The 27,386-nt window shown below is 41.7% G+C and overlaps 2 protein-coding genes across 3 annotated transcripts in view; both read right to left on the reverse strand.

Moving 5' to 3' along the window:
- The window catches only part of trit1 (tRNA isopentenyltransferase 1), a 47,821-nt gene extending 39,636 nt beyond the window's left edge, over positions 1 to 8,185 (reverse strand). The window contains exon 1 of one of the 2 annotated variants that reach the window (XM_084739207.1): positions 7,986 to 8,185. In XM_084739207.1, the coding sequence (XP_084595333.1) occupies positions 7,986 to 8,144 (159 nt within the window). In that variant the 5' untranslated portion in view covers positions 8,145 to 8,185. The remainder of the gene's footprint in view (positions 1 to 7,985) is intronic. The other variant, XM_084739206.1, reaches the window with a different exon arrangement.
- A 4,021-nt stretch (positions 8,186 to 12,206) lies between these two features.
- Positions 12,207 to 19,011, reverse strand: myclb (MYCL proto-oncogene, bHLH transcription factor b). The gene is made up of 3 exons (XM_084738826.1): positions 18,740 to 19,011; positions 17,031 to 17,738; positions 12,207 to 13,877 (listed from the first exon to the last, which is right to left on the reverse strand). The coding sequence occupies exons 2-3, from the start codon at positions 17,680 to 17,682 to the stop codon at positions 13,072 to 13,074; spliced, it is 1,458 nt and encodes a 485-aa protein (XP_084594952.1). The 5' UTR covers positions 17,683 to 17,738; positions 18,740 to 19,011; the 3' UTR covers positions 12,207 to 13,071.
- Positions 19,012 to 27,386: the final 8,375 nt, after the last annotated feature.

The following is a 27,386-nucleotide window of genomic DNA, read 5'->3' on the forward strand; positions in this document are numbered from 1 at the left end:
CCTTTTTGTCAAAGTTCAGTAAAAGTTAAATAGCAGCTCCAAGCCCAGACTGTCTTTCTGGTGCATTCAAGTGCTCCTGGGAAAATAAAATATCTGACACACGAGTGCTACATGTGCATGTGCATTGTACTGAAGCATGACATAGCTGCTGTTTATCATCCTTGGTTAAAGCACGCAAAAACATAATGATGGCCTTTTCGGACACATAGAATTTCTAAGTAGTGGTTACAAAGTGCAAGAAGCGACAGACGACGACGATGAGTAAAAGCACGGACAGCCTGCACACTGGCAGAGTCCCAGAAGCTGCCGATATCCCTCAGATGAAGAGTGAGACAGGGAACTCCACAGTATATTTCACTGATGTGATGTGCAGCAGAGCATAAACAAGGCAGCGTTTGAACGATGATCACAGCTCTGAGTAAACTGGTCTAATGTTTCAGTCTGAGCTCTCCTCACATGAATCACCTCTGAAGTGCACTCGATCTATCCCCTTACTGTCACTGTCCATGTCAAATGCTTCTTATTACCAATAATGCCTTGCAAAGCGCTGGCAGTAAGCGGTGCCTGGATAAATCATTGTCTCCCCCGAGGTGACACTTGATTAACAAATGTCTATCCATTACAGCTCATCAAAGGCCTGATTCAACCAATTAAATCCTACAACCTGTGCATATCAAACAATCAGTGCCACAGTAACTCATGACCTTGGTGTGCAACATTGTTTTTAAAAAAGTCGGGACACCGTGAGAACAGAACTGCTAATCCTTTCGGACATTTTCTAAATTACATACAGTGCAATATATTTAAAGTTGAATTCATCAAACTTTATTTATTTGCATTAATAAATGCTTATTCTGAATTTGATCCCAGCAACATGTTTCAAAAAGTTGGGACAGCTGCAAGGAAAGACTGGGAAAGTCATGGAAAGCTCAAAAAACACCCGTCGGAGACATTCAACAGGTGAACAGGTTAACTGGTAACAGGTGGCAGCATCATGATGGGGTATGACAGGGGCATCATGAGCTTGTGGGCACTTTATAAAACTGCTGTTGGTTTGTTTACAAATGACTGCTGTACAGCATCCCAAGCCTTTTGGAACCAGGATTGTCAAATCGTTATATATACATAAATAAATTTCCCAAGTTGTCCACTTTGGCTGTAAAAGTTAAATCTGTACTAACATTAAACTTGCATATATATCCATTCATAGACGACAGCAAAGCCTAAATGTTACTACCATCCACTTTATACACTGCAAAATCTTTCCCCAAACTCCGAAAGCTCACATTGGGATCTTTGAAACTTTCAAATGATGTTAAACAGATAAATTTAGGCCTGTCAAGCCCTCTTTAAAGTGATAGTGTGGATAACACGAAGTGAGGTTATATGAGGGACTTATCCATAGTCAGCATATTGCCAATAGGAAGCAAAGTGATGTACTGCTGTGGAGGGGGTCAACAGCAAAATGTACAGAAAGGGTCACATTTTAAAAAAAAAGTGTACACTAGATCTAGATTTACCACTTTACTTTGCCGTAACTAACTTTCTATAAGCCAAATATCACCCTCTCTTGCTCAGACTCCACCGGCAAAATAACTAATTTTACCCACACAGAATATGAGAGGTGCTGGTCTTGCACTGTTCTTTTGTGTTACTGTGCGAGTTTGGTGTTTTTAAAGGTTAATTCAGATTCACCAAAGTCACATCAGTACATCAGCGAACCCCATGTTCTGTGACGTAAAATTACTGACTTCATCCACGGGATCTGGTGGCTTTGGAGAGAGTGACATTTGGCTCATATAATGGCAGACTGCTGACAGAAAAGTCTGTCTGACAGCAACGTAAAGAAGCGAAAATATTCTAAATTGACATTGGGTTTTTTTTTTAGGTGGGCTTTTTTTTAAGTGGCTTAAAAAAGATTTGCTACTGACCCTGTCCAGAGCAGGACATTGCTTAGTTTCCCCGCTGGTGCTTTTCTCTGCTTCTGCTAAACTAAACCATTTATAATTACCTTATGCAACCCCACTTCAATTAATCCAATCTATCCCTTTAATGCAACCTGCATGTTAATTAAAGATTAATGTAATGTAAACAGCAAAACAAACAGTGATAATTGGAAAACCCACATATTTTAAAAACTGAAGATAGTAAATGTACTGTACAAGAAAATGAACCTAGGGGAATGAAACGTAAAAGTTCAAAAGAGCCGAGTTAAACGTACAATATGGAAGTTCTGCCTCTGGGCTGTGGGAGCTGTTATCGTCAGTTTTAAACATCCGCCATAGCTGATGAAAATCTGTCATGTCAGTCTGTCAATCTGTCATGACTCAGGCAGAAATCATGATCATGCATTAGATTATGCATGTCTGTACATTTCTTTCAGTTTAGTGACGTTCACAGGTTTCCTTCCTTACTCTCTGCTATGAGAGAAGTTACAGAAACTAGGTAGTGACAGCTAGCAGCAACTGAACCATTATTATGAATTTCTCTGTATTTGAAAATTGTTGGAAACATCTGTGCTACTGTAGGCATACAACTCATCAATATATAACGTTTTAAAGCAGAAATGTTACATATTGTAGCTTTAGTTGTAGTAAAGCACATAATGTTCTCTGTCCTACTAACTCAGTTCTGGATTCGTCTAATTGTGAACACGGTGTACCGAAACCTCTTATTATCTGGATGAAATAAAAGGACTTGGCTAATGACGGGCTAATTTAAGACTTTTCACACTCACAAGACACCCAGTGAGACAATGGTGCTATATATAGTGAAGGTAACAGGTACAGTGGAGCCTAAAATCACGCTCACACATTTTCCCATAATTCTGGCTCCTAGTAACATGGACCCCCGCTGGGCCCTGGACCCCCACTTTGGGAACCACGGTTTTACACTATCTGGCAGCGCCTCATTCACTGACAGTACAGCCCGGCTCTTGTGTGTGTGCCATAGATAGCATGTTCATTTAATGAGTGAATAATATCCCCCTGCATGGCCAATGAACTGTGGGCTGGGGGCATGGGCCACGGGCAGGAGGGGGGGGGGTGGTAATAACACAATAGGAGTGTTAGGGAGTGTGGGAACCAATTCTCCCCGGGACAATGGACACTTCCCAGTGGCCACAGCGTGCCCATTCACTATCAGCTGCTGGGCCGGCGTAGCACGGCGCTGAATATGCACCAGCTCAGCACAATGCTGCTTTCTCCCAAACAAGACCAGACTGTTTCCTATCCCAAAGACAACACAGGGCCGCTCTAGCCTATACACAGCCTCATTCTCACATAAGCAGTCTCTCTCTCACTCACTCCATGTCTGCATGTCTCTTCCTCGCCGTCACACACACCAATGGGAGGGCAGCAACAAGGCCGGGGATTGTGGAGACGGGCTGGGGCTGCCGTGCTGTAACTAGGCCACTGTTTCTCTCCACCAGGGCTGCTGGTCGCTGAGATATTCTAGGCTGAAATGTTATTAGCGTAACCCAGTTTACCCAGTACCAGGTGACTGCTGGAAGAGCGCTCCCCGCAGGGACGCTCGCTCTCAAGGACAATGAGGCGGGAAGGAGGAGGGAGGGAAGAAAGGTGGTGCTGAGACAAGAGAAAGGTGATGGAGGAGTGAGCGTGATGTGATTGGGTGGTGTGATGAGGGGGTCGCTGCTGGACACTGGCAGATTTGGATAAAGTATGTGTGTTCCTGTGTGTGTGTGTGTGTGTGTGTGTGTCCATGCTGTGCTCTGGTGTGACCCAGACTCAAACCTGTACCCAACCTTTTCTTTTGTGTGCATGCCCTCTGGTTGCTGCGGCAACAGAGCCTGAGAACCACAGGGGAGGGCGGGGCAGAGAGAGAGAGAGCAGGAGAGAGCAACAGAGAGAGGAGCGAAGAGACGCGAGACACACAAGAGTTTTTTAAACATCACAGCTTTGACACACACACAGAGTTGTGTCTCCATCACTTCAGGCTGATTTACATTTATATCCTGGAGACTAACCCTAACCCAAGTCTTCACCCAAAAGTTTAAACCTAACCCTAGCCTGGCTTAACCTTAACCTAAACCTAACGAAAAACCCCAAACCCTAAAAGAACAAGAATCCCAGAGGGAACCCTAAACCCAAACCCTAACCCAACCTTAACCTAAACTTAACCATATCCCATGCCATAACCCTAAACCAAGAACTCACCTTGAAAGTTATGATTAAATTTACGGAGGCTTGTATTTTGTCCCCATAAGGCAGGTGAATCCCCACAGTGTGAGTGTGTAAACAGATTTATGTCCCCACAACGCGAGCAATACACGTCTATACACTTTAACCTTAACCTATATCTAACCTTTCCCTAACCTTAATGTAAACCTAACCTTACCATGAGCTTAAACCAAGTCTCCTCCTTTTGACAGTTATGATTTATGTAATGCAGACTTGCATTTTGTCCCCATGAGACAGACGAGCCCCCACAGTGTGAGTGTGTAAACAGATTTATGTCCCTACAGTACGAGTAATACATGTCCACACACACTCATCTGTCCTCACACTGCTTGCCATATAAACCTTTAACTGTGTGCTGTTGAATATAATATAATAATATTTATGCTGCTAAGCAACTGAATTAGCAATAAAGGCCAGTAATGAATGAATCAATAAATAATTTTATCACAACATTTCAATGTTATGAGATATATTAACTCATGATTAAGCTGCATTCATTCTTACCTGATTTTAATTAGCCCAGAGCCACGTCACTATATCACACTCTTGAAAATAAAGGTGCTAACTAGAACCATAAAGGGTTCTTTGACTTTTCCCCAGAGGGGAACCTTTCTGGCTCCTTGTAGAACCTTTTATAAAGGTTCCACCTGGAATCTTTTCATAGAGTTTCACCTAGAACCACCTGTGAAGTTTCATCCAGAACCCCCTATGAGAGGTTCCACCCAGAACCCAGTTTAGGAGTTTTATCCGGAAACTTTCCACCTTCTAAGGGTTCTAACAAGAATGGTCTATACACATTGTAGTTACTGCTTCTGTATTGTTGATAAGGTACCTTTTATCTTTTCCTATTGTATAGAATTCTAGCTTTGTACAGTAACACTTATCTTTGCGTTGTACTTGTATTTCCTTTTGTTGCTGTGACAATACAGTTTCAAGTTTACATTATGCTATCTTATCTTTTTTTTCTTATTTCCTCCCATTATTATCATAATCTTATTATCAGGATTTCATTGTACTAACTTGCATGGTGAAGTCACACCAAACTAAAATTTAACAATAATGTAATTTAAATGGTTTACACCTCATTCCAAGTCACATTTTAGCACTTAAAGATCATTTTAAGACAATCAGGGATTCGTTTTAAGACCCATTTCACATCATTGCAAAAAAGGTACAGTAATCTCTTCTTTATTGATTAATACCAATTCATCTCCTGATGAAATCTGCCGGTCCAAATCATGTAATGTAAGACATCTCGTCCTTTCCACACTGTAAGGTCATGAGAGGTCATAGAGACTCATTCCACCAAGACGCACCACAGAAAATGATTCCTGCCTGTGGGCATTAAACTATGCAACTCCTCCCTCAGAGTGCCTGACGCTTCGAGTCAACAGACTGACCCTTGGTCTTATTTCACCCCTTTCAGCAACAATAACCTATAATTTATTCTCTGTTTATACTCAAACTGTGCACTACTGACTCATTGTGCAATACTGAATACTGAATACTGAATTGAAATTACAATTTGTGGAATAACTTGACTGTGCAATACAGACAGCATTGTTTACAACTTTATATGATTATAGCATGAAGCACATTTTTGTATATAATTCTTATATTTCATTTTTCATTATTCCTATTTCAGCTTATATTTTCTATATATTGTAGCAAAAGGCACATATTTTTACATACTTCTTACTTTATATATTTTGTTGTATTATTGTTATATTAATATAACACAATATGTATATAATATGTATTGTAGAATGTACACATTTTTACATATTTCTTATTTTCTTTCTTTTTAAAATTCCTTTACTTATTTAGTCCTCTATGCTGATATATTTTGCTATTCTTGATCTGTAACGTCACCAGTTTGACTCCGGTATTGGTTCTGTTTCTGATTCTGATTTGTAGTTATTAGTTCCATGTTAGATTTGTTTTGTAGTTGTTTCAGCATTATATATATATAGGTTACAAATTGTATTTAAGATATTTTTAAGCCTACAATTTAGTTTACTGGATATTAGACTGTGTAAAGAGCTGCAGAAACCCTGTCATCCCTGGATAAATTTTAATAAAACATAATTGGTATTATTAATCTGAGTACCAGAACCCCATCTGTTGTTGCATAAGATGTTAAAATGGAGCAAAAATCTTCACCATAACCAAGAAATATAAGATAGAAGACAAAAGACAAGGAACAAGTACAGCTGTCATATATAAGCTGATACAAGCTGTCCTCTTTCTATCCTTTGTGTGTAACAGGGCTGGGCAACATCCCAGTGTTATAAATAATATCAATATCTTGATATGAGACCAGATATCATCTTTGATAAGTGTTGTCCTTTTCTGGTTTGAAAGGCTGAATTACAGTAAAGTGATATAACTTTCTGAACTTGTAAGACTATTCTAGTTGTTCTGTTAGGTCTATTTGCTTTAAAGGGACAGCTCACCCCAAAATCAAAAATACATATATTTCCTTTCGCCTGCAGCATATTTCATCTATATTGTTTTGGTGTGAGTAGCAGAGTTTTGGAGATGTCAGTCATAGAGATTTAGGCCTTCTCTTAAATAGAATAGGACTAAATGGCACTAGTCGTGTGTCAAAAAAACTGATATAAAAAAACAGTCTCTTTCCAAAAATCATGACCCAGTTACTCAAGATAAGCCACAGAACTTGTTGTGAGCAGTTTCATGTACAAAATATGTTCTTTCTGCAGTAGAATCTACCAGAACTACTTTCTGTCTCATAGAAAGAAAATAGTACCTTCGTGAAACTGCTCACAACAAGGTCTGTGGATTCTCTTGAGTTATCAGCTCATGATTTTTGGCAGGAGATACTGCTCTTGAATTTTTCAGTGTCTGAAACATCACAGGACTTCTGCCATTTAGTCCCACTGCACGTTGACAAGACAGACAACATATCCTGCAACTCACCCCCACAAAAATCTAACTGGATAAACAGCACTGTCATTGTCTTAATATTTTGCGAAAGCACCATTAGTCATCCATACAATACTGTTGCAATATCATTAAGGTATTTGGTTAAAAATAATGTTTATTTGATTTTCGCTCTGCCCTAACAGTACGATACTTTATAAAATGATATTGAGTAATATTGAGATAAATCCTCTGTCGTGGAACAGCCTAAAAATATTAAGATATTATTTAAGTTGTCATCAGCTTAGGCACCAGCACCTCGTCTGTTGTTGTCAAGATGTTTAAACGGAGCAAAAGCTTTCCAAATCAGCTGATATGACTTGTTTTATCTCGATCTTCTCTGTTTCTCTGTTTAAGACCTTAAAGTGGTGCTTTAACTTTCGTTTAAACGACTTCATGGTCTCTAAAGAAAGACGAACAGTGTTGGTTTGTGTTTAAGCAGATGTTTGTGATGTGTCATTGTTTCTCCAGCTGCTGTGGGTCCTACAGGCCGTGCAGACAGATGTTACGGTCTCCTCTGTATCTGAGCTGAGGTTCGGTGTTGGATACAAGTCAAAGAAAACCTTATGCTCAGATTTGAATGAATATTTGCTGTCATTTTTACATTCTGTCTCGACATTTTGCTAACGCTCGCTCTCCTACGCAGCAACATTTAGTAAAATACAAACCCCAAATGCAGAATAAATGGATGAGTTAGGTCAGATGACAGCCTGCTCTAAGTTTGTTTAATCTGCGTTCATTTGTCTGAACAGCAGATGTTTTTCTTGTGTTTAACCCGAGCATTATGGCTGCCATGTCAAGGACTCCCCTGCGCACATTTCCTCGTGTTAACAGTCGTCCTACCTGCATGGAGTCGGCACTGATTATTTCTCCCTGAAGCCGTTTTCCGATCTCGATCGCCAGCTTGGACTTCCCGGTACCGGTAGCTCCCAAAATCACCACTAAAGACGGGACCACCGCTCTCCGCAGGGCACCCTGCACGCTGCGAGCGGACGCCGCCATGATGCTGCTTCCTCGGCGCCCAGCTGACGGCTACGCGCATGCGCCGTCAGCGTGGAGATGAGAGGTGGGCTCTGTTGCCTGGCAACAGGCAGCCGTTACTGTGGCAACATTGATTGATGAGAGGAATCATGTGGATGGTCTTTCATCGTCGGAGACAAAATAGATGTAATTATTTGAACATTTTAGTCTGACTGGTGTAAATTAAACGCTCTAATCAAGCGTTACCTGTTATTAAACTGGTTTTAGACCAGTTTAAATAAAAAAAACCCCTCACCAGTCAATAAGGCTTCTGAACGGATTCACTTCTTGTTGCTGCATTTGTGACAAGATAAGATTGCTGATGACATTTACAGTCTTTATTATGAAAAGCCATTAGGAAGAGGATCTGAATAGTTGGTATTGTTTCTATGGAAACTGTCAGAGCTCTGCAGCAGTGAGCGAAGATGCTTGTTGCCATGGTAAAGATGCCAGGATGGGTTACCTTGGAGACTGCTCAGAACAAATGGTGGATGGGGAGGAGGGAGATGTGTGCTCACTCATACAGGTGGTTTTAATGGAAAACAAATGTGTGCAATACAGTAATACTGTGGCCATGACAAGACACCGGCTTTAAGAGCTGCAACATTCAACTAAAAGATGAATATTTAAAGGTATATATGCAGCATTTTCTCAAGGCTGAAGCTGGGATTTAGAAATACAGAGGGCTGTACCTGCACTCTGTATTGTCCTATTTGCTCATTATTATGCTGGACTCTCCCAACTGATTCTACCTTGACAGTATTTATTTTTTGTACATTTTATTTCCCAACATGTCTCTGTCTTCCATGTGTCATTCCAAACATTAACTTCTCCAAGCTAAGAAAATGTATTTTCAGCTTTTTGACAACACATTTTCAGATAATCAAGTGAGGGTTTTAAATGATTATTTAGACAAAGACATAAGAGAATTTTCTCAACCCCAAAATAAGCACACACACACACAGCCTATGCACATGTCAGGAATAATATTGTGAGGGCTAAATAATTATTCCTTCATTGGTTCATTTATTGGACTAAAACTAGTCACATTTAATGTAAAATAAAAATACTGGAATCAGCCTGTAAATCTATCAATGAAGAATGTTTATAAAACACTCCCAAATTCCCAGAAAAATTACAGAGGACATGACCTCAGTGTCCTCAATGGTAGCTACAGCCCTACTTTTTCTAAGAAAAAACAATGTATAGATTCATACAAACATAATTCCTCTAAATCATCACTTTTAACCCACTAGAGCTGTGGTAGTGTCTGTATCTGCAGAAGCTCTGCCTTCTGTCTTGCTGTGTTTGTGACATTTCTGGTCTTCAGCCTATTGGAAAGGGGTGTTTATCCCCCAGATATGACACTGTAAATCATGTTAAGCTGGTTCAAATGAAAAATTTAAGTTCCCGTGCTGCCTTAAAAATGTGGGTTAATTGAACACGGGTTTCATAATTGGTTCAACGTCCTCTTGTGAGTTTAGAAAATGTAAAACAAATTGAGTGGATGAACTTGAGAAAACATTCAAGTTCAATAAGTTTTTATTTTAACATGTTTTAAAGACACTATAAGGTTACTATCATGTATATTTTCTTCAGACTACAAAGTGCATACTGGTAAGTCTTCATTCAAATCAAAAGGTGTCAAGTCAGAACAACTTATGTTTAAAAGTAATGAAGTAAAAACTAGAAAGTTTAAAATGATTTAATTTGAGAATATTAAAATGTGTATATTTGTTGAATTTATGGGAAAGAATTTGATTCCACTAAGTTTATGTGATGTTTTTACAGTGTAGATGATAATTTTAGTGTGTGTGTGTGTGTGTGTGTGTGTGTGTGTGTGTGTGTGTGTGTGTGAAAGAGACAAACAGGTAACACAAACAGGTAATTTATGATGTCAAACCATGAATTTATTATTTTTCTGACTTACTCTTCATACATAGAGGCTTATGAGGTACAGAAAAAAACAAAGTGCTGAGACAAGGCTCCAAAATCACCATAGTTGAACTCCCAAAGTAAGCAATGTCCACTGCTACCATGACTGTGCCAAAAGCAGAGACCAGTGACCAATAAAAAAAAAAAAAAAGAAAGAAAAAGAAATGGGGCAAACCACTGCTGTGTCTGCACCCTATTGTAAAAAAATTAAATAAAAAAAAAATCAGGGCTGAAGGTGGTTTGTGCAGAATTTATTAGCAGATACAGTTAATTCAGAAGACGGAGGGGGGAAATGGAAACACGAACGATAACCTGCAGTATTTGTTCACGATTCTTCTAATCTGACCCTCTTTCTGACTGTGTGGGTCTGACGTTACGTTATACAGTTTATTACAGCAGGGGGTGTTTTATCAAGCAAAGCCTATGGCCCTATCACAAGAGCTACAGCCTACTTGAGTTTCCTGAGTGCCGGTAAGAGCAGGTCATGCTACTCGTCATGATCGAGTCATTTACAGTACTAGTTCCAGGGCTACAGTGTGTTCTGTCGCATGGCTTATGTGGGACAATCGGGAGCACCAGGCTTGCAAAAAAGCAGAGAGAAAGCAGTAACATTAAGGTCACTAAAGGCTACACACAGCCAGAAGTTTAATCGGTAGATCCTCTTAAGTCAACCCCGCCCCCCTTCCTCCCCACCAGATTTAAGAGAGTGCTACAGCCAGAGTGATTGGATTGAATACAGGAGCATTCAGGTGCTTTCCACTCCGCAAGAGAGAAAGCAGAGCGTACATGCCAATTTTCAGCACATAACCACCGATAAAGCCCTGCCAGCTACAATAACAAAAACAGTCATTAGCTCACACTGAAACACAACTCGGTAGGAAAATATAGTATAAAACTTTTGTCAACTCTTGACTTGTACAAATAAAGAAACCCCCGGAGACAGAAAAAAAAAAGAAATGAACGGTAAAGAAAACAAGTAGGCATTGCAAAAAACAATAATGTAGTGACAAAGTGGCTAGTGTGATCAATGTTCAGTAAGTGTTTTATTTTGACTCTTTTTCATAATCATTTTATTAACAAAAATAGAAGCTTTGAGTTATCTTTGAAAAGCCAGCAAGCTTGGTCCCCGGTTTAGGACGCAGGGAAAACTAGGATGAGTATAGTAGACAGCTCTGGTTTTGGTTTGGAAGAGGGACTGTACAGTAAGGAATCTATATACATAACATCCAACTGGATAGTCTACATACATTGAAAGGCTTCTATAGGCATTACAAATGCAAAACAAAAACAAAAACAAAAAAATCAATTTACAAATATAATCAGACAGCAAGATGAAAGAAATGTACAGTTGGAACTCAGTGGGCTTCATCTCCAAGCAAAAGTTGGCATTTTTTGATGTTGCTTAAACATACAGATTCAATTGAAGCCATTCTCTTTTGGTTGATTATTTGAAGCCACCATTCATTCACCATTTGGCTGGTCTCCATGGCACAACAATAATAAAGATAGAGTGAAATCTTCATAGTGTTTTTTGCAGATTTTGATTGAAAATATGATCAATCACAAACAATGCTTGCATGGCAACATATTGTTTTAATCGTTTTGTCCAAATAATGCTACAAAACAGGCCGTAGCTGTGGGCATGGTGCTGCAGTCGAAACATCTGTGATGAGAGAAGAAAAATACTGAAGCTATGAATGGAAACCTGCAGGTGCAGAAGTGTAGGACTGAAGGGAAAATTATTTTTCATGTGGATGTCCAGTTCGTGCTGATGACGATGTGATGGTAAATGTAGTCAGCTGAAGCAATAATTTCCTCAGTGCTGCTATACTGACCTAGAAAACTTTGTTTTCCTGCTTACAGAGCTGTGCAGCAGTGCCTTCATGTACCAGGCTGCATTGCAAGTGAGCTTTTGATGCCCACACCTTAATAAAGCTTTTACTTTGTTGGCTAGAATATAGTGCTAGGTCAAAAAAATACTCATCTGGCATGCCCCCTGGCTACACAGAGGCTGAAACAGCCCGTAGTTCTTTGTTACATCCAGTGACATCACTGGATGCAGGAAGAACAACAGATTTTGTAGCAGGAGAACTCAATGTTCCTAGTCAGTATAGCACAAACTGGGGAATTTATTGCATTAATTGACCACATTTACCATCAACGATTACTGGACAGCCACATAAAAAGCACCAAATTTTCCCTTTAACCTGAGCAATTCCAGGAGGTGCAGAACATACTCCGTTTTTCCAGTTGTAACGTTAGTGTTGCCATGGCTCAGTGCAGTCCCACTACAGCCCCCTGCATTCCCATTATAAGCAAGTGTAAAGCTAGAAACGTCAACTGCTGACAAGGAAAAGGAGTGAAGAAAAGAGCAAGAAAATGCTACAGAGAATGAGAGAAAAGACAGGAAACTGGAAAAAAGAGGGCTCAACTTGATAACCAAATGTCCAAGTTGTATGTCAAGTGCTAAAGAGACTCTACGGAGAAACTTCAGGGGGCCCTTCAGACTGACAGAAAGAGGAGACATCACTGCTGTGTGAGCACACAAAGCCCTATCACAATCAAGGAGACGTCTGACCAGACCATGCAGCAGTTAAACAGCACAGTTGTAGCAGATTTTCAACTAGAAGCTGTTGCATTCTCAACAAGCCTTCTGTAGCAAGCAACAGCTTTTAACAAGGGGGGATATAACAGTTTGACAAACCTATATTGAGTAACCATGGACTTATTAATCTGCCCGTTAGATGCCCCATAAAGATCAGTCCCCAGCTCGCTGTCCTGACTGGCTTGCGACCTTGTCAATCACTCAGAAGCTAATGTGCAAACCACAAAAATAAGAAACAAACAAAATAAATCCACCCGCACCATTCCAACGTGACCAATTCAAAGTGAACATTAGTGTCTTTTCTCCTTCATGTCGTCCCGCTCAGTCCTGTGAGTGTCTGTGTGTGGTGACAGCTGACCCCACCGCCACTCAGGATCGTTTGAGGTGTGCCAGCCTCTGCAGCAGCTGCAGCTGCTTGGCTTTCAGCTGCTTCCTCTCCTGAGCCTTCTGCCTCTCGCTGGCGTGCAGCTGCTGCAGGTACTCCGTGGCTCGCGTCAAGATCGCCACCTTCGGCGTCTTGGGGCAGTCCGCTAAGCCCGGGATCTCGTCCCGCAGCGACAGGAAGCGCGAACGCAGGTCGTTCCGTCGCTTGCGCTCAAGGAAGTTGTGTGCCTTGCGTTTGTCTGTGTCCTCGCAGTCGGACGACTGGGGGCTGGAGAGGTGGGAGATGTAATGGGGCTTTGAGGGAGAGCTTTGGGGATGGGAGCTCGAGGAGGAAGAGGAGGAGGAGGAGGAGGAGGAGGGAGGAGACGAAGGGGACGTGGAGGAGGTAGGAGAGGAGGCGCTGAGGTTTGGCGACTCTGACCTGACTCCGGCCACGGTCACGTGAGATTTCCTGCTGTCCAAGTTCAGAGGGGCGTGGCCGGGCCGGGGCTGCTGGTAGTGAGAGTTCTGGTGCGGCTGAGTGGCCTGGGTGGAGGCCTCCTGTCGGACCCTCTTTCGAGGGGGCTCAGCCGGCGGAGGGAGTGTGTCGGGGGAGGGCGCAGCGTAGTTGTGCTGCTGCTGGTGGATGGAGATGTGGAAACGCTTCATGCCGGGGTCGAGGGGGTCGGCCCGCACCGTGATGGTCACTGGTTTGCGAGTGTTGACCAGTCGGCGAGGTTTGCGTTGCTGCTTGTGTTCCACTGTCACCACGTCAATTTCCTCCTCATCCTCATCTTTGTCATCTTCATCATCTGAAAGACAAGAGGGAAGGTATTAAAGTGTTGCATGCAAAATGAGTATTACTGTCACCTAATGCTATATTCTGTCCAACAAAGTAACAGCTAAAGGTAGGATGGTGATAACAAGGCAACATGCACGTAGGCATCAGAAGCTTGCCTGCAATGCATCCTGGTACCTATAGGTACTGCTGATTGGCTCAGTGAACAAGAAACTCAGGGTATGTTCAGACTGAAAATGATCTAACTGTCACTGCGCACACACTTTCATGAGTCCTTTATGTTGGCTTGATTGTTAAGCAAGAAATCACCCAGAAGGCACTGCCCAGAGTCAAGAAGAGTTAAAAGTTTCGGACAACAGATATGGAGGACGTTGGAGGACGTTGTAATAAATGTACCTCTTAAGAAAGAGACGACAGCAGAGATGGTGTTGTAGACCACGTGCAGTGGTCTTCTCACTAATTGACGATAAACATCATTTCCAAATCTTTGGGATTTCTTTGTCCTGTCTCACTTTAACTACTGGCAACACCACCACAACTATCAGTGGTGCTGCTCCATTTCACAAATACGGAAGAACACAGAGTACAAACAGAGGGTTCCGTCAGTATCCATACCTAAAGTTATCATAAAGAAGCCTTAAATTGGACAGATGAGTCACCTCACTGGACACACTCGCCTGCTTCCTTAAACCAATTAAGTGCTTCTGTAAAAACAACCTCATGAAATCTACATGATCTCACACACTTAGCGATGATACACTGCATTAGATCAGCTCCCTGAGTGGAAACTGACTCTCTCCTGTTACGTGGACTCAGAGAGGATGAGAGGCAGAGACAGGTTAGGCTGAAGAGGCAAATCATCAGCTCTTCAACTTGCTAAAATGAGCGGACTGATATCCAACGCTGCGCACGTTTCAAACCATTTGCTGCTCTATTTACTAGAGTGGAAGCGGGGTATTAAACACGAGGAAAGGTCTTATCGACTTGATTCCCGCCAACTGACTAGACTCTTGGGAGATTTTCAATGCTCTTGCAAATTGAAAAACACACTTTTAAAGTAATTGCACCTCTGCTCAGAAGGTAGTAATCTCTATATGAATAACACATCAAAAAGGAGCTGGATAAAGAGTTTTGGAGGGAGGGGTGCCTGCCTATTATTTACAACATGACAAAAGATGACATCTCGAATTACAAGGCACACAGAATGAATTCCCTCAAGTAGCCCTATAATTGCTCTTTACTGAAGCTCAAGCAACGTTTATTTCCTGTGATTGCTCATTCTCCTCCTCTTTGAGCTCATATTATCCCCTGAAAATGGGGTAAAATGCGGCCTCAAACCCGCGTCAAAGAATTCTGCGGGCCTAGCCGACCTCCCTAAATGGCTAATCCCGCTCTATTCACAGCCCAGGCTGGCTCGGACCAAATCCACCCACTGACACAATTGGCGCTGCAGCCTGTTGAGTAGAGGAATGCAGCAACAAGTTTCCCTTTGTGACATTCCACACACCATTATGCATGGTCCAAGCTCAACATCACATGGCAGCCTACATACCAAACTCAATCATATGGGTTGAAAATTGGAAAAAGTAGGTCTTGAAGTCAGGGGAAATATCGGCTAGTCATTTAACTAAGAGATGATTTTTCTTCCATCCTTGCATAAAGTTAAAATAATAATGAGACGTCTTATTGAATTCGTGTCAGATCTGAGCGAGGGAGTGCAGGGAGGATATTGTTATCATAAGTCAGACTGGAGGAGCAGGGAGAGGTAGCAGCTGGTCTGCTGGAGCCCGGCCAAGCAGCAGATGTTTCAATGGGCGTGCCGCTCTCCGGGCTTCAAGCATGTGTTGCATGCACCAAGGTAACGCAATGCAGTCATCATGTGCCATGCCAACACTTATTGCCAGATAATGGCTAATCAAAGCAAAGGAAACATAACATTTGAGGTCAAATTAACCTCAAACCCTCAGAAGAAATGACTTCAATAACATTTGTGTGGACAGGCAAAAAGATTTCTATTTGGAAAAAATTAAAGGATTATTGAGAACACCCATTAAAGGTGTGACTGTGGTGTCTGAACTACTTCTAGATTATCACTCACACAGATCTGTAATGATTAATCGATTAGCTGTCCACCATTAACTTATTTTAACTTACATCTATTTTGAAGATCGATTAATCATATTGAGCCTTTTTTAAGCAAAAATTTCACAATTCTCTGATTTAAGCTCCCTCCTCTATGACAGTTAAGGAAATATTTTTATGTTGTGAACAAAAAGTCACCTTGGTCAACATTTTTCACCATTTCATGACTTTTTATGGACCAAACAACTAATTGATTATTTAAGTAAATGATAGACAGATTAACCCATAATGCAATTAATTGTGTTGCAGCCCTACACAGTCATATAGTATATAAAAAGGATATAGAAAGGACCATAAAGTTCACATCATCACAGAAAATCCACAAGTCCAAGAAAAACTGTTATGGTAACAAGTTAAAGGAATAGTTCAAATTATTTGAAGAGGTGTTGTATGAGGTACTTGACACACCCACAGTTTGGAGAATCAGAGAGGAGCTAAGGATCAGCAACAAAAGGTATTTTGGCCACATTACTGCTGTTACATAAGCAAAATATTGTTCTCTCCAAACCAACCAAACTCTATAGGTGAAATCAGAAATTACCTCACTGGAAACAGGAGATGCTTCTTGATTTGATAGTTTTGTTTGTGCGAATGTGTGACTGCGATGAATTTGAACTAACCTTTCAGAACACAGAAGTCACTCAATAACTCAAGCGAGGCTTGTGTTCTGTGAGGTAAAATGAGTGATTTCACCTATGGACTTCGGCTGGTTTTGAGAGAGTGACATTTGGCTTTTAAAATGGAAGTTTTCCATCAGACAACATGGCTAAAGGGGTGAAAATATTCTTGATATAATGTACACTTTAACTGTTATTTTTACGTGGCTAAAATACGTTTTGCTGCTGACCCTGTTCACAGTGCATTGCTGAGTTTCTCACACCAGTACTCTAATGCTTCTCCAAACTGGGGGCGTGTCCATCTACTGCAGGTAGCACGCTGACTAGAAGTACCTCATACAACCCCACTAAAAATAACACGAACTATTCCTTTAAGTCTTAATTTTGTTGCATATTGTGTTACTGACCTGATGAGTCGGTGTGAGACTCTGAACCAGAGGACACTTGCTTCTTGCATCCGCCGGTTAGAGGGAAAGTGAGCACCGCAGCGGGGTCCACACAGTCCGCCGCCAGTCCGCTCAGGGCCGACGCGTCGGCGGGGGCACTCTGCGCTCTCCCCGGAGATGTGACGCCTGAGCCGGCTGCGACTTTAGCAGCCGCCCCCGTCCCGGGACAGGAGGCGCAACGCTCCCCTACAACTCTCTCCAGCTGCTGCCCGGCCGAGAAGCCGCTCCACATGCAGTCCTGGATGATGATGGAGCTCAGGTTCCCAAAGGAGGAGTCGTTACTGGCCGCGGTCAGCTTGCAGGGCAGGTCCTGCTGCTGCTGCTGCTGCTGCTCGTCCTCCTGCCCTAAGAACTGAGACACCCACTCCAGCTTGTCCCCCAGAGACGGGTACAGCAGTCCGACCCGGCCCGACCCCTCCACCGCCCGGATGGGGGACATGGGCGGGGTCGGCACCAGCTCGAATTTCTTCCATATGTCCTCGCTGGGCGCCGTGGACTTGAAGAAATCCTCGTCCGGGTCGTGGTGGTCGTCGTAGAAATAGTGTTGGTAGTGGTCGAGGTGGTCCATGTCCCAGCTTTCATAACGAGGCGCGGTGGAGCTGATGCCCGGCATGGGGGCTGCAGGCAGGCAGGCAGGCAGGGGGGTGAATTACTCCCAGTTCCCTCTGTCTGCAGGGACATGATCATATTAGACATTTAACTGAAAAATCTGCACCTTTCCACTTTATTTTTTCGTCATTATTGTGTGTATACATATATTTCCAAACCACACCTTCTGTTTATGCACATTTTTGTGGTTTTTATTTCACAACTAACTTTGGACATGTACATTTTTGGCGATGCAAACGTCTTTTCTCCATGCAAATAAAGCTCCGTTGAATTGCTTTGAACCAACAGTTGTGCGAGAGTCTTTTTCCTCATCAACCAAATAATCACAGCCCTGTCCGGGGACGTGTTGCCCTCTGGGGGAGACTGGGATGATATTGTGGCCGTGCATAAATGCAGCCATTCTAGATGCATCATACTGGTTTAATTATATTCGATACAGCAAAATACTGTCAGAGAAAAACATCCTCTGACAGAAAAAGTAAGTAGCTGTGTCAGAACATGATGTGCCAATTTAAGACTATAGGCGTATAATAAGGTTAATGAGCGCCATAGACGCACTGTCGTGATTTACAGGCAAAAACACTGTGAATCATGAAGTTAAATGCCGCAAAGTTAAAGTTAAACTCCGTGTTGCTGCTGAGAAGTTCAAGTTTCGCAACAGTGTTTCATTACATAACACTGTTTTACTAGTATACTGTGACAGAGAGGAGGAGAGTGGAGGGCAGGGGTCTATTTTTTGCTGACTGCTCGGCTGAAAACAGATTAAATTAATTTATAATAGATTCATTAGGTAGACAGGAACCTGCCCTGCCTGCCAATGAACCCGGTCCGACTGGCGTGTCGTATGTAAACTAGTTTATGTGACTGACTCCTCCTTGGTTCAACTCCTTATCAAGCTCAAAGAATTCAGCTGCGACTAAAAAAAGCGCCCGTCAGTTAGCTAATTAAGCGGCAGACGCGCTGGAAAAAGCTACAAACACACAACATTAACTTGTATTCATCCGCCTCTCCGTGTTAATATGCTCATTAAATAAGTTACTGTAGACTATAAAGAGTTTTACCTGGTGTTGGGAGTGAAAAACCTGCCTGCGTCTTCATAGATCCGCCGTGCGCAATTTTTTTTTAAGTGTCCAACAGCGCAGCAGCAGCCTCAGTGCGTCCTCGTCCTCTCCGCAGACTGTGGCTCAGATGTTGAGCTCTCTGGTGTCTTCAGGTTGTAAACAGTGTTGGAGGTGAATGAGTCCGTTTGGTCGCAGTCCCGCCGCTCACGGCGCTGACAGGCTTTGGCTGTGGTCACTTTTCTTTGCCGACTACTGCACTATATGATCTGGGGGAAGGAGAGTTGGCTATTATGCATAAAAGGGCGGGTCGTAGTAGCGGAGCCCCGCCCCCCGTTTAAAGGGGCAGGACGCTCAAAACACGCCTGAAGCCCGCGCTGCTGCAGAGAGGATGTCGTTATGAGAGCAGCAGCAGGGGGTTATATGACAGTGATTTCATAAGGTGATATTGCTCTGCTTTTGCAATGATTATACAAACATGGTAACAACATATGTGTATGCGTGTGGGTGTGTGCATGAACGCACAGGTGTAGATTAGGGGTGGAGAATGGAGAAGACACGTCTTCCTCACTACTTTGAACATGTGTATTTGTCCCCCACAAGAAAAACATGCAAGTAGCATTTTGACAAACCACTTGTTTGAGGACCTTACTGTGTAATATTCTCTCTGGATTTTGTTTTCATTTACATAAATCAGCTGGTTCCCCAAAGTGGGCTGTGCCAGCTGCCTCTATGACACTTGGTCTCAACCTTTTGTGACTCAAAGCCCACTGATAAGATTGCTTACACACTTCTGAGGACCACCTTCACAAATAAATGACAGAATGACATGACAGAAAATTAATATATTCAGGATCATATTTTGTTTTCTAGTTTTTCCCACTAGAAGATTTTTTTGTTTAAAAAAAGGATCCATTTTGTGCTACTGCATCCAAAGAAATGTTAGTGAACAAACGGTGTTAAAACATATTTGTCTCTACCTGACTGCTCTTTTCTCACACTATACATGGGCAAATTCCCAAACAATCTCATTGCCCATGATCAGTATCTCTACAGAGTCCTTGTTGTTGCAAGCAAGAAAGTCATCACACAGAAGTGGCTGTGGGTAAACCCTCCATCACAGGACGACTGAATTACAACTGTCAACGGAATAAACTGTATGGAGAGACTGACCTTTTCCTTAAGGTTACAAACTGACCAATACATACAGGTCTGGGAACAATGGACTTTATACTGTCTGGACTGTAACCCACGTTAACTGAAAAATCCTGTTCCCTGCACTAATGAATAGCCTATGTTACCTTTTTTCTATTCCCTTCTCTTCTTTTCTTCCCTTTCTCTTTTTTCTTTGTTACAATCCCTGAGGATTCAGCACTATACTTACTCAAGCGGGATCGTTCTTGGAGGTGACCACTATATGAACCTACCAGTATGACACATTAGTTATGGACCTTGACTTCATTGTGTGTTTTGGCCTTTAAAAAAATCATCACTTTAAGTGTGTACTACTTTACCTTAACTTTACTTTACCTTCCAATCAGACAGCCTTCTCGAACAGGAAACTATTATATAAGCCAAATATAGCTCTCTGCAACGCAACCAAACTATCGGCAAAATCGTCATTTCATCTCACAGAACATGGCAGTTGCTGGTCTACCACTGCCTTGATCGGTGAGTTTGTTTGCATTATTGTTTTAAAATGCTAGTTCAAATTCACTGAAGTCACATAATAACCTAAACAAACTAATAGATCAAGGCAGCGGTAGACCAGCAACTCCCATGTTCTGTGAGGTAAAGTCACTATCTTTGCCAACAGAGTTTGGTTGGTTTGGAGAGAGCAATACTTGATGTATGTAACGGTGGTTTCCAGTCCTAAATATTCTAATAGCCAAATATCGCTCCCCCCCAAACCAACCAAACATCCATAGGCGAAATCAGTCATTTTATTTTGCGGGAGTTGCTGGTCTACCACTGCCTTAATTTGTTAGTTTTTTTGTGTGAATATGTAACTTTGGTGAATCTGAACTAACCTTTTTAAACACTGGAGTAACACAACACCAGAAACAAACTTACCAATCAAGGCAGCTGTAGACCAGCAACTTCCAACTGCTGTGAGGTAAAACTACTGCTTTTGCCAATGCAGTTTGGTTGCTTTGCTGAGCTATATTTGTTTTATATAATAGCAGTTTCCTGACTGATCACAAGGTAAAGTGGTGAAAATATTTAGAATATATAGTGTACATTTGAACTGATATTGATTTTTTATGTGTTTTGCTGCTGACTCTGACAACAGCAGTTCATTATTTACTTTTATGCTGATACTCCTGCTGCTTCTCCAAACTGGGGGCATGTCGACAACCATCTACTGTAGGTAATACACTAATATGGATATATAGCTCATATAACCCCACTTCAAATAATCCGAACTCTCCCTTTAATGTTAGGGTTAGGTTAAAGTTAGGGTAAGGGTTTGGCAGGCAAGTGAATGCTTTTGTGTAAATGCATGAGCTCCTGTGTGTGTAATTATCACGCTGCATTAAAACGAGCAGTTTCCAATGCGTGTGTCATTTTCTGTGCGTGTGTGTGATGGTCACAGTGGTTTCATGTGGACATATGGCCTCAGTATCTGATGTCATCCATGCATCTCGTAGTCTCTGTAATCAATATCAAGCTTATGATGTGGAGCCCTCCCTCTGAGACAGTCAATGTCGATGCAATGCTCTGTGTCTGCCATGTCATGTGTGTGTCACCTCGACAGCTGCACGCGCACACACACACACATCTGCTGACATTTGTGTTTCTTGTCATATGAAACCATCTCGTTTTGCCTGTTTTGGAGCCATGAAACTATGCCGCAACAAACTTTGGCACAGTGGCTCTCGAGGACGATGATTGAGAAACATCCTTCCTTTAACCGCTCCTCTGAAGTTCCCCCTCTAGCTCTGCAGTGGAGCAGACAGCGTGAAATCCTTGTCTGTCCACCTCATCTTCCCATCAAACTCAGACTCTCCCCTCCCACCTCTACCCCTCAAACCCCATCTTCTGTCGCTCATCCTCTATTCTTCTCCCCTCAGTGCTACTCTTGCCTGCTTCTCTCCCACCGACCCCCCCAACCCCCCCCCGCCCTCCTCGTGCGCTTTTATCCTCAGTCACCCCTGATCAAAAAGATCTTGACCCTACATGAAACGGGGAGACTTTGGAGGGTTATATCCTCTGGTTCCCAGGAGAGAGCCCTACAAAGATGCAGAACTAACAGACTGGAGAAACAGAAGCAGCAATCTTTCAATTTCCCCCCCGTCTGTATCACTTTCTCCTTCTCTCTCGTCCTGCTCCTGATCCCTCTTTTTCTTGGCGCTTTTATCTCGTCCCTCTCTGTCTTCTGCCTTGTTACATACTTTGAGATGCTTAATCTTCCTCCTCGCTTTGAATTAATCATCAAAAGTGAAAGGGTGCAAGGAGCTCCTTAAAATGAAAAGAGAAGAGAAGTCTTTTTAGATAAAATAACTAGATTAAGCTAGTTTAACCACCTTTCCTCCCAGCTCTTTAAATCATTTATATGTACAAAAATATGCCAACCACTTCATTGATATGTAAATGTAAATATGACTCTCTGTGCAGATTCTTACATGGATGTGTTGTGGTGGGGCTCAGAGGGAAATAGCTAATTTACAGTAATTCCCAGATGGATTAGTGAGCCTTGTTTGCATGAAAATAGGAGGGGTAGCTTGTGATGTGAGCTGAACCTCTGATCTTTCTCCTTCTATTTTTTTCTCTCTCAAAAAATCATATATACAGTACAGACATGAGAGACAGTCTCCTAGGATTAGTGAAACATTATCACTCATGAGGAGCCAATTAAGTGGTATCTGCTCCAAGAATGGAGAAGCTGATAGTGTTGATCTTGAGTATGCAAATTAATATTTAATGTTAAACTGCTGGTGCGCAACAACTTAAAGTAAAACCATAAATAATCTAATCATCAACAACCTTGACATAGTTCAATATTTTGGGAAATATGCTCATTCACTTTCTTGCTGAAGAGAAGATTGACACCACACTCAGTACATATGAAAATAAAGCTAGCAGCCAGTTAGCTTAGCTTAGCTTAACAGAGTGTGTGAAGGTAAAAAAAAAAAGTCAGCCTACCTGCACTTTTAAAGCTTGCTATTAAAAAAAATATGTTTTATCTGTTTAATCTGCATACTTAAGTGTAAAAATGATAAGATGAGGTTCCCCGGAAACCAGTAATACCTCCATGAAGTCAGTGCACCCAGTCAAGAAATATTTATGCTAAGCTAAGCCAACCAGCTGCTGGCTCTCACTTCATATTTACATAGTACATCCATAGTTGCATTCTGACTGACTTACGCTCTGCCAGAAAAAAAGCATAGGCCCCATATTCATTTGAATACAGCACAGTGGGGGAACCAAGGCAGGATTTTCAAAAAAAAAAAAAAAAGCAAGCATAAAAGCTGAACATGACACTGTTGGAAGAGGTTATCCTTCAAGGCTTTCTGCCAGAAGCCTTTCTTTGTTAGGTGTGTGAGAGGGAGTCTTTGTTTGGCTTAAAATAGCAAGCGAAAGCCCCGAAGGCTAATTTCTCCCTCGTGCAAAGCTGACTCAAGTCTTTGCTGCAACACAGCATCATCCAACAAAACACTGTGTTGGCCAATACACCTGGTGGATTACTATGTGATATAAATGATGTAAAATTTGTAAAGTTGTAAAAATCTTGTCTCTTGGCATGATGTGTCGTTTGAAATCGGGAATCACTCACTAATTCTCTGCAAGAAAACACATAAGTGTTTTTCCCAAAATTACAAACTACTCCTTTAACAGATAGCTGCTATGATAAAACTTCATTTCATCTGCCATGACCTCAGTGTCATGTTTATACCTCTGTCACCGCACCCAACTTCCTCCATTGTTTTTCACATATACACCCAAACATCTTCGGGGAGTTAAAGGTGGGGCGTCTGAAGATTTCTCCCAGAATCAAAGATCATAACACTCACATAAAAACAGTTACTGTTTTTCTTTTTCAGCACTGCCCCTGCAGCCTTCGGTATGACAATGACTGTGCATTGAATTGTGTTTCTTTTTAATGTGATGTGGTCGTTTCTAATCATTAGATGAGATTAGATGAAATGAGGCTGTAATGATCCCCACGGGGCTGCCGCAGCAGCAGCGAGGTGCAGGATATGACTTTATCATACAGAATACTGCAGACGATAGAAATGACCACGTTTATTATGCAAAGGGAGAGGAAAGAAATAAAAAAATATATAAAGAGGTGAACAAAGAATCGCAAAAAAACTACAACAAATAAACTAGCTGAGTTGTATTTGAGAAAACATGTTGAATAGGGTTAAGATATTAAGTTGAACCAACAACTGAATTCAATACTCAGGTTTGCAGTGTTTTCATTAATGTAAAAATGAGCAACCATGACTTACCTTCAAGAGTATTAAAGACACACAGCAAGTCCATCATAAGTTTTCTTCAAACCAAAGAGCAAAGTCTCAGCAGAGTTTTAACTCTCAAACGATGCATGCTGGGAAGTCTGCTGATATGATGATCATGTTTCTTTAGAAACTTAATTAAATGAGTTGATTGAACTCTGCACAGTACATTTATTCATCTCATTTCAAGTCAAAAGACTTAAGGCTTTATCTTCCAGCGATCTAAAGTGCGAGGTTCAAAGCACAAGGTACAAAGGTTTTAGTTTATTGAAGGTGTGTCTAAAACCACCTTTGCCTTCTTGCATCATGGGTGTGTTTTGGGAAACAGGTGAGTGGATGAGGCTATTTTCTGGGATTCCCGTTAACACTGCTGTGGGTAGAGGAAGCAAAATCAGAAAGTGTTTCTGAAGTTTAAGGGAAGTGATGCGCAGTTACACACAGGTTATCCAGGGTATATACACGCAGCATCAGGCTCTGACAGAGGTACACATACCTTTTCATCCTGTGTCGGGCTGGTCTCATGGTCAGATATAACATCTTGTTCATTGTCCGTGTTATCGATCAGAAATGTTCAGTCCTTGTTTTTCTGGATCCCAGTACACACAAACACTACAGCTGCTCCAGCTGTCATGCTGACTCATCTGTTAAAGATGATCTGACAGTAATAATTCCTTATTTGTGATTAGTCCGAATAATTTTACACACACTGTTTATTTCAATATTTACACATTTCCGCTAGAAAAGATGTTCATTGGACACTAGTAATCCATGAAAGGTGTTTTGTGATTGTGGAGATGTGTGTGTGCACCTTCATTTTTTTTTTTTCATTTGCTATCTTGCAAATGTGTGGAACTGCCATGGGTGTAAGTTAGGGACCTTCAAGTTTGAAGAATTCACATTTAAGTTCTGCAATCTTCTGAAAATAAATATAAGATGTATTAAGTTTAATTAACTTGAACAAATAAAACTTGTATATTTATGGTACGTTAATGAGAATTAGTTGATTATGATCATTTCCTGTGTGATTTTTTTTACAGTGTGTAGAAATGTAAATACGCAGGAGCTTGCTTTGTTCACTTACTAAATATATATATTAATTCATCCTCTGACAGGAAAATGATTATTTACATAACAGGTAATTACTCACTGTGTGTAAAACGATGATTTATGGCACTGAGGAGGGAAGGAAGGAGCAAAGGAGGGACAGAGCTGCGGAGAGGAGTGATGGCCAGGAACACAGGTGGAGAGAAGAGATGACAAGGGTTGACCACCCCCTCTTCCTGGGTCACCCTTCGCGTCACTCGCCCAGCTGCCCCCGCTCCACCCGACTCTGACCTTCCAGACTGATCAATGAACACCTAGTCTGGGACACACCCATCAGTGTGTGTGGTGTCTGGGCCGCCGCAGGTTTTCTTCATGTAATCTGGGAGACAGAGGAGGAAAAGTGACAGCTGCTACCCACTGGATGGTGTTGACCTCCTCCTACTGACACACTAACCACATACACACACACACACACACACACACACACACACACACACACACACACACACACACACACACACACACACATGGTAAGGGAGAGGATTGCCTTTCAGTCCAGATGCTCATTACATCGACTGAGCTGCACACACACACACACACACACACACACACATACACATACAGATTCACACAATTTCTTTTTTTTTTGTCTAACCCTGCATCTCAGACAATGCTTATTTTTTTAAAGGGTCAGCTCACCCAAAATACAATTTTCTCAATTCACGCTTGTGGTATCTACAGCAGCGGGAAATTTTATTTGTCCAATTTCAGATATCATCTCTCACATGTCTGCCTCCACACCAAATACAATGAACCTTCATTGTGTGTTGTTTTAAGCATAACAAAAACATTTATCTGCAAAATTCTAGTATAATCTATTCCCCCAACTATCGTCCTTGTGACTTTGAATGATCCACAGAATTCAGTTTTCAGGGACTATTTTTTGATAAGCTGAGAATTGCTCACAGTGAAGTATGAGGATTATCCACAGTAAGAGGGACATTTATGTTGCTGTTGACATTTTTTGATTTAATTTTTATTATGAATGCCACAAATGAAGTTCCATTCACTTCTGTTTTAAAAGAGGCGAGGGCAGAAATGGCAGAGATGGATATTCTAAAATCTGGATAAACAAAACCAAAGCTATTTGCATTTGCTGTTGTTAGTTGGTTGAACTGATTCTTTAAAGGCCCTGCAAAACTATTTTCTCAATCTCCTCCTTACAATGAGCGACAGGGTCCTACATGCACACGCACATTTGCACACACAGACCTTTCTTCACTTGTGTTTTTGCCTTTCATCTTTTCTCGCTTGTTTGAAATGGGTGGGGCTCAGCTGGTGAAAGATGATGTCACACACTTCTGTATGCCAATCAGATTTCGGAATTGGATTTAATAAGAATTTCCAATCATTTCATATGGCACAAAAAAAAAAAAAAAACATTTGGATGGACCTGTAGCCTGTCTCCTGACACACATGTTGACCCATGCACTCATTGCACATGGCCAGAGTCCTCCACAAGGTTAAGCAGCTATATTGCTAAAACTATATAGCAAACTAGTTGTGCAAGAATGGCAGAGAAAGTGCAGCTAAAATTTCCAAACGCTGAGTATTGTGAGTAATAACAATAGCCATGTCCATTGTGGTTCTTTATCATGATAATGTTATGTGTTTTCTTTCATGCTCTCCTCATTGCCAACTCGTCAAATACAGACATTTTCTCACTGCCCACAGGTGACTCATACAGACTTGCCCAGTACCTTTAGCAGCTGAATGAGGTGAACCAGGCTTTTTACATTGTATAAAGAGGGAGAAAGTCCTCAATGAGGAGGTGAGGTGGATGACTGGCTCAAACAAACAGAAATTTCTTCCAGAGTTAATGTCCCATATGAAACCTAAACATTATTAAAAACTTTCAGGTACATAACATTGCATGACTTGACTTGTGACTTGTCTTCAGTGACGCTGTCTGAAAATAATGTACTTATTGTAACTCCAAACATGGTCTTCTTGTGCCCAAACCTACCCAAACTGCAAGCGTTTCACAACATAAATCAAGTGTTAAAGGAGCTTTTTGGCTGCACTTCAACCAGATACTAAAGGGCACCTGGTGCATCAGTGTGGGACGCCCAGAGGCGATGGTG

This window comes from Lutjanus erythropterus, chromosome 16, assembly GCF_056507025.1.
Source record: "Lutjanus erythropterus isolate fLutEry1 chromosome 16, fLutEry1.hap2, whole genome shotgun sequence".
NCBI lineage: Eukaryota > Metazoa > Chordata > Actinopteri > Lutjaniformes > Lutjanidae > Lutjanus > Lutjanus erythropterus.